The 20,386-nt window shown below is 46.4% G+C and overlaps 1 protein-coding gene across 2 annotated transcripts in view; it reads right to left on the bottom strand.

The window, feature by feature from the left end:
• The window catches only part of SH3PXD2A (SH3 and PX domains 2A), a 251,152-nt gene that overhangs the window by 166,253 nt on the left and 64,513 nt on the right, over window positions 1–20,386 (bottom strand). For both annotated transcript variants that reach the window (XM_027898005.1, XM_027898006.1), the window contains exon 3: window positions 9,899–9,974. In XM_027898005.1, coding sequence (XP_027753806.1) covers window positions 9,899–9,974 — 76 coding nt within the window. The remainder of the gene's footprint in view (window positions 1–9,898; window positions 9,975–20,386) is intronic.

The following is a 20,386-nucleotide window of genomic DNA, read 5'->3' as shown; positions in this document are numbered from 1 at the left end:
CTCCGTGGCACTGCACCCACCACCACAGCCGAGGGGAGGTAAAGAAAGGACAACTGAGCAGCATTTAAAGACCACAGAGAGTTGATTCACCCTCTCTTGGACAGGGGTGAGAAAAAATAACATTTTTGTCTATGGTGAGGGAAAGAAATTGAAAACCAGTATTATATCAGGCCGAACAATGCCATGACCAAAATAAAAGCCTTTTCCTATCTCTGAGGGTCTTTTTTTTTTTTGACTTGTGTTCAGGGGTCTTCTTCAGTCAGGTCTGGTGAGGACTCGCAGTATAGTTCTCGTGTGCTCCAGACCTGGCTGGTGGGGGGCATCTGACATGGTGATGGCATCACACAAGATGCTGCAATCCTCAGATCCTGGACACCTCAACTGCCTGCAGCAGCACTACCCTGGAAAGCTTCATGCCTTAATTTTCTCAACACCCTTTCTATGGCTGCTCTCTGGGAAGGAGCAGGGGTACCTCATTAGCTTGGCTTTGTTAGAGCAAGACCAAGAAGTGGGAAAGGAGGCAGGTGGTTCAAGCAAGCTCTTGGTGGCCCAGCAGCACATCACTGGCTGTGTGATGCAGCAGGAAGCAAGTGGGTCAAGCAGGTCAGTATCACACTCCATCAGAGAGGCCTTCACTTGGTGGACAGTGTACTCCTTCCAGCTGTGGGCAGTCCACTGGTGGTTCTCCCATCCACTGTCACCACGTGCCAGAGCCAGCAGCAAGCAACCCCTTCTTCTCCCAGACCCTGGGAGAAGGGGATGGCTGAGGCATTGTGCAAAAGTAAATATTTACATAGCCGGGGCCTTCCTTCCCCTGCCCTGTATTTTCTCCCCTTCTTAAAATGTCACAGATCAGCTGTTTCCATAATTGTGCAGGAAATGAGTTCCCTGCTGGCTGGCAGCTTAACACTCACGTGTGCTGGGTCTACTGTGGCTGCACCATTCATCTCTGCTGCTGCCTCTTGCATGCACCCAGAATCTTCAGAGGATATGGCCAGAGGGGAGATGGGACAGTCAGGGACATGGCCACAGTGCTGCATGACTATGGCAGTCCTTCCCACAGCTGCAGCTCAGAGAAACCCCTATTCCCCGGACCATGGGTCAGATAAGGATCCCAGGAGACCTGACACTCTGTTTATGCCACTTCAGAGCAAACATCCAAACCAGACTAACACAGCTTCCTGCCTGCACACAGCGGCGAGTGCACTCAGGAAATTCAGGCATATTTCAAGCTTGCGACTTTTTCTTTGTTCTTCAGACAAAGCTTCGTTCACTGGAGATGTTGCTAAAAGGATTATTATCTATAGGAGACTTCTCTTCCCAAGAGGAAATCTGCTAAACACACAAATCTGCGTTTGCTGTGTTTTGTAGGAGGTGGGATTAAGACAGGAATATTTTCCCTTCTGCTCTCTGCATCTAATCATTTAAATAGACCGGCGGTGACGACACTGCCCAGTGGGAATAGGCACAAATGCCTTTAGCCTGTACTCCAGCCTGATGATTTTACTCCCTGCCTCAGAGTGCACAAACCTATCCTGCATTTGGTGAGAAGAGCTAGAAGAATTTGGTGGCAATCACATCTAACAGTGAACTCAGTGAAAAAAACGTCTGCCCACCAGTGTAACACCTCCAATAAAAGCCCATCAAGCGCAAACCAGATTGCAAATGTTTTGCTTATTCTAGGTCAGCCCTCTGATGTTCAGAGCCCTGACTATAAGAAGGAGCCTGCAACTTTGAACTTGCCAATGCTTAGGATGTAAAAGCAGAAGGGATGTAATTTTCTGCTCTTTATTTAGAGGTGGCAAAACCCTGATAGAAAACGACACGGTGAAAGTGCTTAACTTCAGACCCACGGAAATTTGAGGGCAAACATTAATTACCTCAATCCTGAGTAAAAGCCTGGGGCCTGTATTAGCACCTCTCTGAATGAGAGAAGCTCAAGAGAGTTGGATTTCCCCCTTCTAGGACTTACTTTCCTTTCCTCATCTACCGACCCTTGGTTTCCTCTTTCTAATTCCTGCGTTATTTCCCTCTCTCTACATCAGCTTTCCCATTAAATGGGACTATACTCCCCACAGGGGAGTAGACACTGCCATGGGTTATTTCATTATAGTGAAAATAGATTTAGTTTGGCAAATTCCTGCCTGCAGTATCCCCTCACTCTGCTACTGAATATAAAGATCCCCTTATGAGTAACGACAAACGTGTTCATGAGAGCCTGAAAAAAGCTGTATTGTGGAGCAGGGAGGTCTGCAAAAACACCACACTAAAGAACATCAGCCCCTGAGAAACTTAATAGATAGAGAAAACTAGGACAAATCACTTGCCATCAAGCAGCAAATTCCCAGGTTCACTGTTTCCAATGCACAGGGAAAAAATAATCACAACCTATTTTAAGCATGTGAGCATATAAATAAATCAGCTGGCCCAGCCAAAAGGCAAAGTGGGCTGAAAACAGATTTGTACAGAGGTCCAACTTTTACTTAGCTGTGGATCTCAGCCGAGCTCTTCTCTTCTCAATTGCCCAGGCAGCTTAGATTCAAATACAACAAAGACAAGATCAGGCAGATAAGTAATATCCAGAGGGAATATCTAGAGCCTGTGGGGCTGCAAAGCCATCTGAGTCCCTGGCAAGCCTGACTCCCGGGTTAAAAAGCACTTTCATTGTATGGGCCATTTGTTAATGAATTGTGGGAAAAAGTCAGATTTCAAAACAGAGATGAAGACAAGCAAACCCTCTCCCCAGTCCTGTGGGTTGAATGCTGAATGCTCTCAGACTTGCTACATACCACCCACTTTAGATTACAGACTTGGAGAGTTATTTTTAAAAAGTAATTACAGTAGTAGAGGGCACACTCATCTGGAATGGCTGCCTGAGGAAAGGACGAGCCCAATGCAGCTCAAACTGCTTTTCAAGTCTATAATCACATTCATTTATTGCCTTTAAAAACAAGAGTCAAAATCCAACTAATTTCTGAGTAAAAATGTCTATGTATTTCCCCAAGGAGTCCAAGCAGCTAGACTGCACTGAAAACCTGTCCTGACCTTTTAGTCTAACATCCAACAATGAAAAAAAAAAAAAATTAGCTTGATTCAAGCAAACCCAAACCAAAATCCCTTTCCATTCTTTGTTTTCCCTTGAAACTGTGGCTTGATCATTACAAAATTCTTATCAGAAGACTCAAATGGTCTAACGAGAGGCACATCATGATCTGCATATGCTGATTTCTGCCCAGAGGTGGTTTCTGGTTGAGCAAAATACCAGTTCTTAACCTGTGTGAGAGGAGTGGCTACAAGCCCCAGAAAAATATTCTGTAGGCTTTTCTTATTCCAGCTCCCCAATACAGCTGCCAGCTGGTGGATTTTGGATCTGTATGCTGAGAAAGGACTCAGAAGAGGCTGAAAGAGAGAGAAGAAATCCAGGTACTTGTGCAGATGCCAGCATTGTTTTTTTTTTTTTTTCTCTTTCTCTTCCTTTTGTAATGGAATCAGGACCTTGGCTCATACCCTGTTTATGCCCACAGACCTCCAGAAGGCCTAAGGATGCCTGTGAAACAGGCTCAGCATGCAGAGCCAGAAGCCCCCTGCAACCCTTTACATGGGGCTCATTACAGGCCCCTCCTCAGCAGGCAGCTCTGAAAGCTGTGCCTTTTCCAAAGCTTCTTCAATAGGAAGCAGCCTAAGGGCATCCTATGACCTCATACTTGACGACTTGCCTTTTAACCAGAGAAGACTTAAACCCTAAAAATATCTCCATGGAGCCTAAAGAAAAGAATACGCCTGTTCCTCTCAAAATCATCAATCCTCCCGCTGCCTGGCTGAGGAACAGCCACTTCCTCCCGGCAGCCCCTGCTTTCCCTTCAAGCCCTGGAGCCGACAGGAAATCCATTCTCCTCTTGTGAGAGACAGGAGATGAATTTTCCACAATAGCTCTCCTAGCAAGGCAGAAAATAGACAGAAACAATAGAAACCTCTAACTCAAACAATAGGAGCTGCTGAAGAGCAGCTCACCAGAAGCTTGGCATCACCCAAGTCCTAAGCAAGATGGAGTGGAAAAAAGCCAAGGACCTGTTAGCTGTCTTGCTGACACACTACCCAGGCTCACATCTAAGTTTGTATTAAACCTGGAAGCACGCTCCCCTTTCAGAGAACAGGCAGCAAAACCTAAAATATGTGGATTAAAATGAAATTATATTGCATTACTCCTGAAAATTTTTCTGTAGCTGTTCAAGCCCCCAGGATTTCATGCTGCAGTGCCATGGGTCACCTCTCCACCCCCCAGCAGCTCCTCTGAGATGGGGACAGGGGACTGTGATGCTGCCTTACTGCACGTGGGTGGAAGGGGATGCAGGCAGAGCCCCTCCTTCTCTATCCGAGAGTTTGATGCCTCATATTCAAGGAAAGTATACCAGAATATCTCAGTTAATAGTGTTACACAGGTAAGGCTCAGCAAACCAGAAATCTGAGACTCTGCTCTGTGTGTGCAAGTGTGCCTATGATACCTGCAAGGCTACCCCTGCCTGTTAAAGGAACACACGGTTTCAAAGACCTGAATTCATATTTTAATCTAAAAAGGAAGATGTGACTTGATAAAGAGAATTTTATCTGATCTCTCCTGGGCTTTTTTTAATCTTTAAGCTACTTTTTGAGTGGTTCTGAACTGCTAAAATACTTGTCATTTCTGTATAAGTCAGGAACTCAAAATGACTCCAAAGAAAAGTTAAAATCATTTACTTGTTGCTCTCTGACTCAGAGTGATGCAGCATAGAATAATCAAAGATTAAAAATAAATCTGAAATTTGCACATAAAATCCAGATAAGAATTAGGACAGGGAATGCATTTCCTTTTAAATGCCCTACTAGCAACCACCTCTCCAAGGGAGAACACTGCCTGATATAAGAATGCCTCTGAAATTTCTAGGGTCCTCCTCAGCCACTGTGCACCTTAGAGTCACTGTCCTCCTTTCTCCCAGGGTGGGCAGAATAAATGTCAAAAATGTTTTCCATGCACTGACCCCTGCTGAAATGCAGCACACCTTTGACAAAATGACACACGTCCACATCCTAATTTTGGTGATCCCGGTTTCAATTTACACAGGTGGAACATGAATGGGTGGACCTGAAGGTCACTGGAGTGCTGGCTGTGTTAGGATCAACCCATTATCTCTGCTTCAGCACACGATCTCTGAACAAAACAGTTTCCCCTCCAGCTCAGAGCAAAACAATAGGAGCAAAGTTGGAATATACACAACTGGGAGGGAAAAAACCATGCTCTCATCACCATGGACAAAATCCTGCTGTTGCAAACCTACCGAAGCCTTTTTCCTCAGCTTCCTCTTGCCCAAAACACAGCATGGGAAAGGGGAGGGGAAAAGAAAAACCAACCCAGCACACCAAACCAAAACCAAAAAGCAGATATAAGCACCTGGGATGCAGTTCATCGGCAGATCTCCTTCCCCACTGCAGCCCACGAGCAGCAGAAACAAGAGGCGAAGAAAGTCCCAGCTGGCATTGGCGAGAGGTTATTCCCCATCCTCCTGCATTGTGCAAAATGGGGAGGCTCCCGCCTGCCGGCACCCCTCACCTGCCCCAGGTATCTGGGCGGTGCTGGGTTGGCTGCCCGCGCCCTCTCTGACTGAACCTCTCCCTTCCCGCAGCCCTCCTGACTCACACAGGGCACCGGGCTCGGCTGGCGCTCACTCCCCCAGCTCCCGCTTTGCTGCAGGAACAGCCCCCAGCAAACTTCAGGCTGGGAGAGACTGGGGCTTCTCTGGGAAACCGGGAGCCTTGCCCAGGGATTAAGCAGTCAGGCAAAGCTCTCCCAGCAGGGATCAGCTCACCCCACTCCCACCCACTGCTGCTGGCAGGAGCAGCTCTGGAGCACAAAACAGGGCTGAACTCGCACTACCTGCAGGGATCTCTGCTGCCCTGTATTTGCTGCCTGTCCTTAAAACACCTCAGCAGGCATACTGCGTGCTCCTGTTGCCTCAGGGCCAAGGATAGAGAACGTCCCAGAGACCCCTCTAAGATGGTGCCAAAGTGTTTCTCTTCTCAGGGGGAAAGCAGGTCGGAAAGCAGGTCATTGGGGCACAGCGGGGCCAGGCAGTGGTTGGATGACATCCACCATGCTGGTATCCCTTCCAATGCCCTGGCATGCAGCCACCAAGCTCTGCTGGCAGCATATGCCCCAAAACAGATGGTTTCCTCTTTCCTTGCCCTAATCAAGGGAGGAGGAAAATCTGAGTGGGAAAGCAAGGAATAGAGAAGGTGCCTCTGTGGCAGAGACTCCCAAGCACTGGAGGCAGGGAGTGGAGCCAGGCTGGGATGTTGCTCCTGCAGCTGCCTGACCAGGTTGGTAGGGTAGCCTGCACCAAGCACTCTGGTCCCCCTGGATAGGACTCAGCTTCCCAAGGGTAAGGAAAACCAGGCACACAAAGCAGTATCCTCGAGCAAGATGTCTCCCTCTCCAGGCAGCAGGGAAACTGCAGAGCGAGCACCCAGTAAGGATTTTCTCCTTCCTGTACATCCTACGCAAAAAATTCCCGTTCTTCCAGTGGGAGTCAAAATTGCTTTGAAGTCCAGGCAGGAATCAAGCTGGAATCTGGATGGGAAGTGCAAGGGGTTGCCATCATCAGTGCCCAGCCCTCCGTGACATGGCAAGCCCAAGCCTCTCTCCAAGGCAGGGGTCTGCAGCCCAGCATGACATGATGATTTCAGGCCATGCAGTGCGTTTTCCCCTGGGCTGCGCTTTGGAAGACACGGTGGAGCAAGAAAAGCTGACATCCCTCCAACTTCAGCTCTGCCTCCAGATGGCTCTCCCACTTAGTGCCAAGAGAAATGAAAAACAATGCAAGCCTTGGAGTCTTGGGTCAACTACTGCAAAACTCTTAATCTCAGAGTTGTACTGCCCTGTCTCTGCCCCTTGAATTGTCACTGTGCTCTCCAGAAGCTCAGTAGACCAAGTCTTCTCTTTCCAGATGAAATTCCTTTATTAATTACCTCAAGATCTGTGAATTAGGGAATCCAAATCCATAACACTTTCTCTCTGCATATGCAGATATAAAACTATCTGGCAAGGAGGAAGCAAAACTTCACATCCACAATCCCAAGATTGCTTTTCAGATATGCAGCAGGAGAGATGACAGAGAAAGGGGTTTTTTTCCAGCAAATTTTATTTTAACTCTTACACAATCTCCTTAAAATAAAAAAAAAAAAAAATTCATACCACAAGCTATCAAAATCCTCTATGGCCATGCCACAAACAGGGGTTTTTCTGTGGTTTTCCTCTGCCCACCCTCCCCTGATGCAGACTTTTCCAACAGTAAAAAGGGAAATCAGAGAGAAGAAAGGAAAAACTCATGGGCAGAAGATAAAATGAGGAAAGGAGACGAAAATATCAGTTTTGCCCTCTCAGTATGGCTAAAAAAAAAAATCACATAAAAATTGAAGGCATGGAAGTGAGTCTCAAAAAGTGAAACAAAACTACAAAATTGTCCACAGGACATCTTTTACAGGACTACCTGGCACTGCTTATCATTTCCTTGCACCTCTTCATGGGAGTGAAAGCTGTAGAGTCCTTACTTGTGTAAGAGGGAAGTAGGGGTAAATATATATGAAGAAAGAAATTGATAAAAACAAGATAAAGGTGTCTAGAGGAAAAAAAAGTCTGTACTTCCCTGCTGTTGAACCCAGTATGGGTGGCAAGGCTCTGAACTCTATTACACTTTCCCTGGTTTTACAGATAAAAGGTTTCCAACACAGTCAGACACTAGCTGCTTTTTCAGGAGAGCACCAAGGCATTGCTGACAAGCAGGAGTCACAGGATGCCCTATGTCAGCTTCCTAAACCGGGCAAACCCCTGGCACTGAGAACCCAGTGTGCAGAGTCACTCCAGCTTGGCTGAATCAGGCCCACAATCAGCAAGCAAGACCATAACATCTTCATAAAGTAGGATTTAAGTACAACCATCTGCCCTGGCGTTTTTTAATTAAGGGAGTTTATGGGCAGGTATTCATTTCCGTAACCCACGTCTCCAGCTGCAGAAATGCCATGCGTGTTCTAATTATGGCAGCCAGTTTATTTAACGGAGTTTGACATTGTTTGACATTTAGCTGAGTCACCTTGTTCCCGGGGAAAGCAACAAGGGCTGCTCTGCAGTTCAACAAGAAAGAGGCAGAGATTCGATATCAAAAGTAGAACATATATCACAGAAATTTTAAATTAAACACAGCTGAGGTCTATTCTGTTCTGGCAGCTTCTCTCTTTGGGACACTAAGTCAACCCAAATGTTTTCCAGATATAACTCTTCCCCTGAAGGACATGTGGCAGTACCATCTCCCTCATGTTCCTGGAGGGTGGGAAGCATAGAAAGTGTTGTAATGGGCATATGGGGTTTATCTCACCCTCCCCAAATATCACACACATATATGAGGACACTGATCACTAAGCTCTACACAAAGACTGAGGAGCAGCCAGCCAGCATTTTTCTAGGATATAACAAATGGGCCACTGGCAGTCAATACAGGAGGAACAACTGCTACCTGCAGACAGAGATTTTCCTACAGCACTTTGCATGAAGCCATCTGCACTCCTGTACTGTGCTTTCAAAGATCTCAAAATGCTTTCCAGCAAGAAAGGCAGGCCAGCACTATCCATTCTTATCACACAGAGGTTTGAAAATGTCTGTGAGTTTGTTGGCGACACAGCTGGAAAGAGAGCCTATTCTTGGACTACTCTCCTCAACCCAGGTTGGAAATGGAGGGCAACACCCCCTGCCCCTGTTTGCAGAGGGTCTGAATGCAGCACAGAACACTGCAGAGAGCAAACCCCAATCCTGGGACTGCCTTCCACGAGGTCGATGGAGGCTGCCAGGAGGCTGTTCTGCCTTACTGCAGCTACGATGCTTCTGTCATGTATTTGTGCTGCTGGTTTCCAAGTCCCTGCTTTCCTGCTAGTCCTGGAGCTGTGCTCACCACACGTCTGGAGCAGCTGCTTTGCCTGCAAACAGCATTGGGGACCGCAGCACGCTCCTGGAGAGGGCTGAGCCCTTTTATCCCAGCTTCTCTTAACAGACCTTAAGGGAAGAGCTTTTTTATAGCTAAAGACAGAATAGACCTTTAAACAGGCTGAAAATACTCCATTTATCCTGGCAGGCAGTGCAGCAAGCCAAACTTTTAGCCAACAGCCAGAATCGTGCAGTCAGACAATGGAGAGCTGGCCAGAGCGTGCACTTCCAAGAGCACGCTGCGGTCTGGCTCCTCTCCCCATGCTATCCCTGCAGCCACTGCTGGAAGAAGCTGTGTAGAAGTGTGTGCTGTTATCCTTAGGACAGGATATCCATCACGTCCAGGCCCTCTCCGAAAGCTGTCAAAGGGACAGTGGCTCAGGCCAAAAAGATAAGTAAATATCTTTTTGGTTCAGCACTGCAGAAATCCCTATTTGCATTTAACCTTCCTTCAGCTTCCCTTATATCCCAGTGGCACTCTACGTATTCATTCCTTGTTACACAGTAACAGTGTCTGCAGAGCCACAGACTCCAGAAATGACAAAGACTCTGGCTCTGGTCTCCAGTGGCCTCCCAGTTGGTGGCCCACGCTTGGACTGCCTGTTTGCACCCCACAGACAGTCCCTCAGAAGACATCAAATCCCTTTGTGGGGCAGGGCACGAGCCAACCTGAATCTGAACAGCTGATGTAAGATCCCCTGGGAACCCTAAACACCATGCCAGTTATTTTAGGAAGAGGTGGAGGTCTGGTATCACAAGACTGGATGTATGAGCTCCCAGGGAAAAGGCATTTATAAGAATGGTCACAAAAAGCACTGGAGACAGTAGCTGGGGAACTGCAGTCTCCAACTGCTCTCTCACTGAACTTATTTAGGGCTTTCCCCACAGCATTACCTGGAAGAAAAGGAATGATTCTTTGCTTGGGGTCTTTCTGGCCTCCTTCAATAGGGAACTTGTCCAGAAGCTGCATCTGCAAAGGAAGCACAACAAACATCTTAGGGGGAAAACACGGACTGGCTGCATAGGGACGAGGAGAACTCATAGTTTGTGTGTGGTTTAAAACAAAAGCAACTGCGGGAATTACTCTGCCTTTTTGCAGGGGAGCCTATACATAAAAAGGTATGAAACAGTTCACTCCAAGAAAGGGAGGGCAAGTTTCTGGCAGCACAGAGGAGCTGGGACAGGGCCCAGGCTGACATCTGAGCCTGGCCTTGCTGCTGTTCTAAAATTAGGCTCCCATTCTTTGTTACAAAACATACGCCTCATCTCTGTCCACCGACTGCCTGTGCTGGTGGAGACACAGGTTTTACCTGACCATCCGCCTGGCTAAAAATGCTGTTCAAGCAACCAGATTAAAGTGTATTTCATAAAACACCTGCTCTGTCTTTCTGGCAAGACACTGCCCACTGCCTCGGTCCAGTATGAAAGAGCACTCCTGTTCTCCCAGGGAGACAGAGATGGAGTTTTGGGGAATATCTTCCACTGCAGCCCCTACATGGAGGACAGCAACAGAGAACAGACAGCAGGGAGGGAGGACTCAGAGAGCAGAGCATCCCAGAGAACAGCAGCCCCATGAATGGCCAGAAAGCACAGCTTGAGGTGAGTGCGCTCTCAGCCCACGACAAGCACCCTTCAGCACGCGGTTACAGAGCACCTGAGCCAGAATTTCACCCACATCAGCTAAGATCTTGCCCTACCACCTTCCAAACCCAGTGCACCACAAGCACCTGTTTCTAATGCACCCCTAAGAGCTGTCCAGGCTCAGGATGCTGTTTTACTGCAGAGCTGTAACCAGCTTTTAACAGGAGGAGCTCAAAGGGCTATTGATGGCTATTACCCAGTGGGCATGCTGGAGCAGACAGCTGGCCATAAGTGACCTCCTATGCAAACAAGCCTAGGAAAGTTGCATACTGATCTGACATTCACAAATGAGCCCTACAATATCTTTTTGGGTGATAGGACTGGATGGAACAGTGCCACTGAGGCTGAAGACCAGCTGAAAGGCCAAGCACAACCTCAGACTGCAAGGAAAGATGCACCTGATGCACCTGCTCCAGTGGCACCTTCACGGACCTGCCCAAAAGACACCAATTCCAGCCCTGAAAACTGCACCCCCCATTCACCCTCTGCAATCTTTTGCTCTCATTTAGCATATGGTGTTACCAAGATAAGTACCCAAATCTTAACATTCTATTTCACTTCCCCCACATGTCAGATGTATGATGCAATGCTCTGTGTCCCCTCCCTACACAGAAGCCCCAGCTCCCTTGGACAGGGGTAACTCCAAAGCTCCTGCCAGCCCCGGGGCTCCTTCCCAACACGCCAGGAGAGATGTCTTTCAACTCCCAGTCTGCACCCCCTGTGGCCTCTGAGGAAGGCAAGGAAAGAAAAGCAAGCAGTCATCTTACTTGCCCTTGCAGAACCCCTATCTCCTCACCTGAACTGGATCTATAGGTCAAGAGAAAATACCCAAAGTGGCAGCAAAAGCTGTGGGGGGAGAGGGATGCTCATCAACCAGCATTTCATCTCATCAGCGCTCTATGTCCAACAGTGAGGATGTGTGAGTTAACAGCGGTTCTGCTAGCTCGACAGATTTCCTTTTAAAAATATTTTTTTGCTAACTTGGGGAAAAAGCAGCCAGAATTTATTCTTTTTATTATTATTATTTTTTACTGGTTTTGTTTTAAGCACACGGAATCCTTTTCCTCTTGCACAGAACATCTCCAGCGTTTTCACCATATGGCACAGCAAACCAAAGATCAAGAGGAAACTCGGGAGTAGAAGAAACATCTGTGCGGGAGAAGTAGTTAAAAGATCCCACATGTTTCCCCATCAGGGAGTCAGCCTGGTAAATAAATAGACCATAGCTTTGCGGATTGCTAGCTAGCTCACTTTTCTGCCTACAGAGACATGTTTTTTATTGAAAATGGGAAATTTTGTTTTCTTGTAGGTAGAGCTCTGGGTGTCTGAGGTCAGGCATGGGCAGGAGTTTTGTTCAAAGGAGGGGAAAAAAAAAAGGAGGGGGAGGGAATCCCCACCAACTGACTTGAAGTTTCACTGTTGCTACACTTTTAGCCAGGAAGGCAATTCTCACTTTACTACAGGGTGACTGATTCAAGCTGGAACCGATACAGTCAAATTCCCAGGGTTATTCTTGGAGTTAGATTAGCTTGGCTAATACAAACCTTTTTAACCACATCAAGAGACTCACAACATGTATAACTGAGTGCTATTTATCTAAAGGGTGGATATCAGCAAAATAGATACAATAAACTGCAGCTGGAAGAGTTTGGCTAAACTTTCCTAGACTACACTTTCCACCCCAGGTCTCACCTCCGTTGGGAGGGTCTGGATGGCAAGGAGCTGGGGGAGATAGAGGCACTAAGGAGGCCATCAACACAATTCATGGGGACACAGCATGTCCCAATGAAAAGTCCCCAGGAAACATGGAAGATTTCTCATCTTCCTCAATATATGAGGCAATATTCCAGTGGGAAACATGCACATGTTTGTGCAAAGTGAAGGTGAGGCATAAAGTTGCTGCTCCTTTAAAAGACCACTCAAGGCTGGGCGCTCATGGAGAAGGGTGAGGTTGGACATCCGTGGATCAGCATGACAGTCCTGACAGTCCCTCTCCAACTCTCTGACCACAGACCACTTGCTGCTGGCTTGTAGATTGGTCCCTGGACCAATGAGCTGGGCCTGGAATTTGTGTTGCACGGGGAGACAGGCTGTTGATGGGCAGCTGCACAGGAGGTTCAGGAGGAAACTGCTGGCTCAGTCTCTGGGATAACGTGGGAAACACAACAGACCTAATAGGACCTGAGCAAGGATGTAACACTAGCCCAGCAATAATGCCCTTGCCTCTATGCCCAACTGTCCTCATTAATGCCTCAAAAGCCACTCCTGGTATGGCAACGTCCATACAGATGAGTATGAACAGCACGGAGAACCTGCCACAGGGACAGGAATGCAGTGGCTGCCTCTCAATTCTGCCACGCTGGAAACCCTTCAGGATGTTACAGCCAAACGAAACGCATCAGAAGCACAGAGCCTTCCTCAGCACTTCCCTGCACTCGGTTCTGGCATTCAAAGCCAGTGAAAGTTAGAGCTAAAATCCTAGAAAATAATTCTGTATCTTCCCACTCACAAGGAAGGATTAAAAGTGAAAGACGAGGAAGAGATGGATTCAGGAAAAAAAACCCAAAAAATAGATCAATGGACCTGAATGAAATATCCCAAATCTCCAGAGGTGATGGGGTGTCCTGTGCCAATGCCCACTCAGACCAGTTCTGATGATTATCAGACAAAGACCAATAAACAGATTTTCAGTTCACTTAATCAGATGTCTGCAGAGCATCTGAAAGTCAAGAACTCTTTTGCCTATGACAAATGTTTTTCCATTAAAGGAAAGTTATTATTGCAAATACACATATGATTGATGAAAAAAACCCTTCACTTTATGCCCTAGGTTATTCTGCTTAGACAGGGGCAGTTTCCACAAGTTGTTGCTCTCATCTTCGCTATATGATGATTAACTTAGGGACAAAGTTTGCTGAATGAGAAAGTAATTCTGTCAGCTGGAGTAAAACCATCCCAGCATGAAGGAAAACAGAAACTGGATGCAGAGTCCCAAATGACTGAATTAGGGCTGTACCTGGCTTTGGACAGGCAAGAAAATGCATTTTGGCAAACCTGAAGGAGCCCAGTTCATCTGCTTACAAGTGTTAATACGAGAACCCCACCATGGAGAAGCCTCCAATTGCATGACTGGTGTGAGGAGCAGGAAAGAAACCTGTTACCATGTCCCTCTATCACAGGGTGGAGGATCCGTTTGGAAACAGGGAGGGAATATGGAAACTGGGAAGTGAGTTTCCCATACATTCAGCCAGCATGTCTGGAGTCAGGCTGAACAAACACATCCCACTCCTGCTTCTGGCACAACAGATGCCATCCACAAATAACTCATCATGAAAATCACCTCTCCAGACTTTATCTCTCTGATCTTCTCCGGGTTTGCCAACAGCTTTCCTACCTAAGTCCTGTCTTCTGCTCCAAGCAGCTTCCTTCTTGCTACTGAACTAAACTCATTTAGAAGACCTGCTATAAACCTTGTGGCCCAGATTAAGACTTTCTTACAGTGGACAGCAAATGATCAGTGCACTTAATCCCACTAAAAATCAAGGGAATTACAGACAAGGCCCTGTCTGCCTTATAATGATAACACCTGGTTAAAAATCTTAACAAAGAGCAACAATCACCCTTTGGGATGCTATGAGCAGCATCTCCGAGGATGAGAAGCCAAGCATCTCCTTGATAATTATTTACTTATTAAAATTTACTTACCTTGGTTAAATTTCCATAAAACAACATTTCTATATGTTGTAGATACGAGGACTTAACAACATCTGAGACTAAGGGTGACTTCCCTTTAGCAGGAGAAGCTTTTACTCCGCTACAAACGAACCAGTGGTAGGGGACATGAACATATAAACTGTTCAATGGCTTGACCCTGTGTCATTTGTCAGCAGGAACTTTTGTACTCATTTGGTCTTGAGGTTTTGGAAGTTTGTAGCCAGTTCCAAATCCCTGCAATTAATCCACTGAGACAGTTACCTGACCTCCACGTATGCCTTACACCACAGACTCTAGCTGGGTTCCTACTGCGCTGTTAGTTCCTCCCCTTCCTTCCTTGCAGCACTTTTAACTCTACAGTCAGAAGAGTGAACTTCTCAGCAGCTCTTAAAATGAGCAAATGAGGACACTCACATAATCTCTTAACAGTGTGGATACCTTTCTGGTTCCTTTTCAAGTAGATGTAGGTTTGTCACGTGCACAGATAAAATCAAAGCTCCACAGGAGGCCAGCACTGCAATCACGAGAGATTTATTTTAACACACGAGGTCCCTCAGCACGACTTTCATCCAAACCACTTACTTTGGCCAGCAAAACAACATCCACCACTGCAAAATGATGGACTCTGACCTTCTGCAGAGGGAAATGAGGTCTCACTACCACCTTTCCCGTGTCCCAGAGAAACAGCAAATGAAAATCAAACCAAGAGACGAAGAGCAGCAGGTTTTTTTAAAAAGTGGCCCCCAAAAATCCAGTGAGTTTGCCACCTTACTCTTGGTCACTCAAGTGTTCCCAAGACTACAACCCTTCCTATACTGAATTCCATATTAGCTTCTCTTTTTCCAAGTACTTATCAGAAAATGTATTTTTCATGAAAAATGAGGCAATCTGACAATAACTTTAATTTAGCCACTGCTAGACTTGAAAAGTAAAGTACATGTGGTCAGTCAGGCATCAGGCACATGGTGACCTCAGCTCTCCATGATCCCTTCTCACAAGGTTGATCTGAGCTCAGAGTCCTAAGCTGGAAGAAAGAGCTACAGCCAACAGGAGATGGGGAAGGAGGAGTTAAGGGCATCTGCAAATCAGAGAAGGTTGAAAGTCCCTAAGGCAGATAAGGAAAGTTTAAATGAGAAGGGGAAAGTAAGATACCAGAATAGGAGTTATTAATTAAAACCCTGAGGAGCTGCAGCAATTTCCTTTCATTTTGAAGCTGAAAACCAGCTGTGCTGCTCACTGACAAGAGTGATGGTTACAGCATCATCAGCTATATTTTGAATTATAATGTGATCTGCAAGAAAAGGATGGTCAGAATTGATTTGAATTCTGTCATCTGCCAGAGTTTTCCCTTTACCATGGATAAATCTCTGGTCCTGTATCTGCTTTTACACCTGTAAAATGTGAGACAGATCTCAGGTAGGCAGCATGAGATTTAAAAAGAGATCCTGCTCTGCATCAAAGGCTCTGAGCCTTATGCCTCAGAGCAGGAGTCAGAGACTGAATTCAGAGGAACTGTACTCATCTGAACCCAGCAGGATAGAAAGAAACAGAAGTAGTATTATCAGAGGGTTTCAGATCTGCATGTCCTCTCATTTGTGGTTTGCCCATCTGTAGCATATTCCCCTGGTTAACCAGAGCATTCAAGGGGGTCTTTCACTTAAGCCATTTTTCAGAAAATGGATCTCATGTTATTAAGTAATGTATCAACACTTAAATATCAGCAGGTGAAAACAAGCAAGAGAGTGGGGAATATGAGAGCCCATCTCCACAGATTCACCTTCTATATACTGGTCTAGAGAAGATCACTTCTTCAGTGGTTTGATTTCAGGATAGGTTTTCTGCTAAGGTTAATCAGAGGAACATCCATGATGTGAGTGGAAGGACCTGATTTACTCCAGTTCAGGACCACACCTGCTGAGATCAATGACAGAAGGACAGGCACGACAGGGATTGAACCTGCTGCTCTTGGGGCAGATCCCTCCTCAGGATACAGATGTTAGAGAATTGCCTTTAGAATAGGGGTCACACTGAGCTTCTTTTTATTCCTCCTCTGTTTCACCCTCTCAAAGGAACAACAAACCAATTCTCTCTCACAGACACAAGACAGCAGGAGGTCTGCCTAACTCCCACCCCTTCAAAATTGGTCAGAGCCGAGCTATTCCTGAGCATAACATCAACTAGCAAAAGTTTGCAAAAGACTTGAAGCTCTTTTGGTGAGGACATGGAACAGTATAGCCCATCTGTTAGTCACTCACATGTATAACTGACATCTTCCACAGCAGAAGGAGGTGCAACTCCATCACTTCCTAAAGCAGTAACGAGTTCCACAATGCAACAGGAATAATTACATCAGTTAGCCACTGATATTGGCTCTCTTCTGACGTTACATGATGCCACAGCGTTCAAGAGAAGTGCAATAACTCAATCCCTGAGAAGCAGCAGCAACTGCTTTCCTTTTATTTTGAAGGGGAAAAAAATTACAGTAAAAATCATCCGTATAACTGGCTGACATGCCTGACAATTATAGCATTATAGGATATGTTCTGAATTAAATATAGTGCAATCCGTGAGAAAGTCAAACAAAAGCAGGAAAATGTGTATAAAATAAAGAGAACAGACATTTACAGCATGGTGTAATCCCCTAAGGGAAAATGCCTTTCTCAGGTCTAAAAATTTCCACCAGAAATCTTGGAAATCTTACAAACCTCTCAGTATCCAACTAAAACAGCCAGGGGAGAAGAAGTAGGGAGCAGAGACTGGGGGTCTTTCCCCAAAACAATCCATCAAAACAGGGAATGCTGTTTCCCAGCCGAGACATTTGGTACTTTTCATAGAGAAATGCAGCTTTCTCTAAAGGCTTCGCAGAACGAGCCCAGCGCTTGTGGCTAACACAGACTGGCAAAACATTCTGAGGTGCTGGTCTGGGATGACAGAGGCACTTGGTGCATCTCTGAAGAGCTTCTCAGAAAGCCCACACTGTCCTTTCACAGAGCAGCTATTGAAGTCTCCTGCCAGAAGCATTTTCTTTCCCCAGTGCTAAATTAGACTGGCTTCATCCAACTTAACCACACTGGAAGATGCTTGGACAAAGGCTATTTCATACTTCTCCATGTGCCCATGGTGATTACATGTCCCCTGTTGCTCTGGTATCTACAGTGGATTTGTCCCAACAGCATCCCTGGGAAGTAAGGCCATACCACAATGCCTGTTTTAGGCAGGCACAGAGAGATGAATGCTGCAGTTATGTGGTGCCGCAGGGTCACGCAGAGAGGTGTCAGAGCCATGCTGATGCCATGCCCCATCAGGTCGTTTAGCCTCCGAGAAAGGCTCATAATTTTGTGATGGGGTACAAGCATTTTGCCATTTTTTTTCCCACAGCTGGCACATCCTGATCCAGCCCAGGTGCTCAGGCTGCACAACCTGGGCATGTCCTAAAAGGCTCGCTGCAGGTCACAGTAAAAATCCTGGCTGGGAATAAGAGCTAACATCAACAGAAGAGCATCCTGTCTTACATTCTGCAGCTTTTTATCTGTACAAAACCCACAGGGTTTCCATGTTCCTTCAGACTGCACATAAGCATCAAGAGCCCAACATGCTCCAGTGACAGACACTGCAGCAATAATGCCAATTGCCCTTGGACACCAAGGTGAGTGGGACCAAGCTCTGGCCTTCAGACAGCAAGAGAACTGCATCTGACAGCACTGTCAGAGCAGAGGTTCCAGTTTTAAACACAACGGCAACTCGAAGAGCTTCACTGAAAGGGAGCAAAGCAGCAAGACCACTTCCATTAATCACCACTTCCTACATCACCTGGGAATTTTAAAAAATATTTACCTTCCATCTTTCTTTAAATTTCAAGCCAATGATTGAAATACAGCATAGCCACACAGATTTTAGGGTTTATCCATGCACTAACCTTACTGAGCCACTGCAAAGGCTTCACAGTGCAAAGGCTGCAAGTGTCTAAATCCTGTCCTGAATTTGAGCAAGCATAAGAAGCTCAGCCCAGCACAAAGGCTGGATGGGTTGATGGGAGGTTGCAGGGCTTCAAACCCTCTGGTCCTTAGGAAACACCAGGCAGCAGTGTCAAACACTGCACTAGAGCTGCAAGCAGGGTGCTGGAGGGAGCATCCTAAAAGCAGCACAAGGTCATTAGCAGGGTGCTGCTATTAACTGAACCCTTGCTGTTAGCAAAAATGCAAACCACACATTGTCAGCATGATGTACACCCTGGTTTTTGTTCCAGGGAACAAAACTCCTGATGTGCTCCACAACAAGGTGGATTTAGGATGAAATCTTGAGGGTTCTTCATTTAAGGGTCCCCTTGTGTGCCAATGTGACTCCTCCTGGGTTCAGGCAGCCCCCAAAAGTAATGGGGGTGTCAAGGGCTGGAGAATCACATCTGTCATGCAGGGCCCTCTTCTATCTTTGCTTACTCCTCTTTCATAAAGAGGTAAGGGTTTATTTCACCAGTGTTTTAGGCAGGGACTACTCAGCCAGCCAGATCCCATCTTTGCAAAATGATTTTGTTTGAACCAGTGCAAAGTCTGGCACAGGAATGTTCGAAAACCCAATTTATACACTGGATGGCCATTGAACTTGCACCCACAGAATACATCCTTAGAGAGTCTTCTGTTGCTCGCACAATAGTGACCATGGCTTTAACTAAACGCTGACAAAAACACACCCTTACTTAAATTGGTAGAGTTCTGTGAGTCTGCAAGACTCTCCCCTGCTTACACTGCTATGAGAGAGATGAGACTTTAGCTCCAAATGTATGAAACTTAATCCCTGTTTTCATAATCTGCATCTTCTCTACAGTCTGTTAGCTCTGCTTGATATATTGTCCCCTGGAAACCATGAGTAACTTCAATATTGAAACCAGAAACAATAACTCTGAACACAATGGCACATTTTACTTCAGAAACTCCATCTGAAATGGTATCTACTCGTCTCCATAGGACACTTCTTGTAGCTCTGGGGAGAAGGGGAGAGCAACTGCCCAGCTCAGTACAATGAAGAAACTGTGCCAAGCACAACACAACCACAGGTTTTAACTCCACGCTGGGAAGAGACTGCTCTGTCTTCTTTTCTCCCTCTCTCCCTACCTCCAAACCCCGAGATGTTTTGCCTGCGTATCTGGTTCCACACACGTATATCTCATCTTCGGATGGATTTAGAAAGGAGTATAGACAACAAATCCCACCACCCAAGCAGGCAGACAGAGCTGCACATGTAACAGATACCTTGCTCCAGGCCTCCAGGGAGGTAGAGCAAGCAGGACAGGCAGTTTCCAACAGTTCAGAGCCATCTGCCAGCCCCAGCACAGGCCCTTCAGCTCAGACACTGCCTGGCCTTGGGTGCCGTGTCAGCATCTCCCCAGGATGCTCGTCTGGCACGTTGGGACAGCAAAGGTGTTCAGTGTATGGGAAGGACAGACTTCAAGCATCGGTTGCTCAGTAGGGCTTGCAAAGCAGGAAGGAAAGTATTTACACGTTAGAATACAATGTAAGAACAAATCTAGGCTTGCAACAATCTGTCCTTACCGATGCCTATTGCAATGGCATCTCAGAGACTGTTTTTTCTCTGTATATTTATTTCTGGGCAGGGGAGACAAAGTCCACAGGTATCAGAAAAGCTGTTTTTATTAAAGAGACCTCCCATCATTAGCACAATCACACAACACAGACACCTTTGCTGCACATTCAAACCCATGCCAGCTCCTTCCAATCCCTGTTCCAACATGCATCATGGAGAACGTTCTCCCTTTAAAAATTAAAGGGGAATTTGGGTATCGTCTGAGTTCATAAAGCCCACGCCAGAAGGAGGATCCCAGGGGACCTGCAGAGCTGTCCCAAAGGTCCTTGTAGATGGACCAAACCATGACACAAGACTGCATTGGAAGGAGGGACAACACATCCTGCAGGAAAAACACAACCCAGAACCCTAAGAAAGGAGGTTGGGACTGGAACCTTACTTTTGTAAGTACAAGTCTGCCTGAGGAGCTTTGTTAATTTAATTGAGAAT

This window comes from Empidonax traillii, unplaced genomic scaffold (assembly GCF_003031625.1).
Source record: "Empidonax traillii isolate 1590-97213 ecotype Southwest subspecies unplaced genomic scaffold, ASM303162v1 scaffold574:size890810, whole genome shotgun sequence".
NCBI classification, from domain to species: Eukaryota; Metazoa; Chordata; class Aves; order Passeriformes; family Tyrannidae; genus Empidonax; species Empidonax traillii.
Note: the sequence above shows the minus strand (reverse complement) of the source record. Positions and strands in the feature narration are given on the sequence as shown.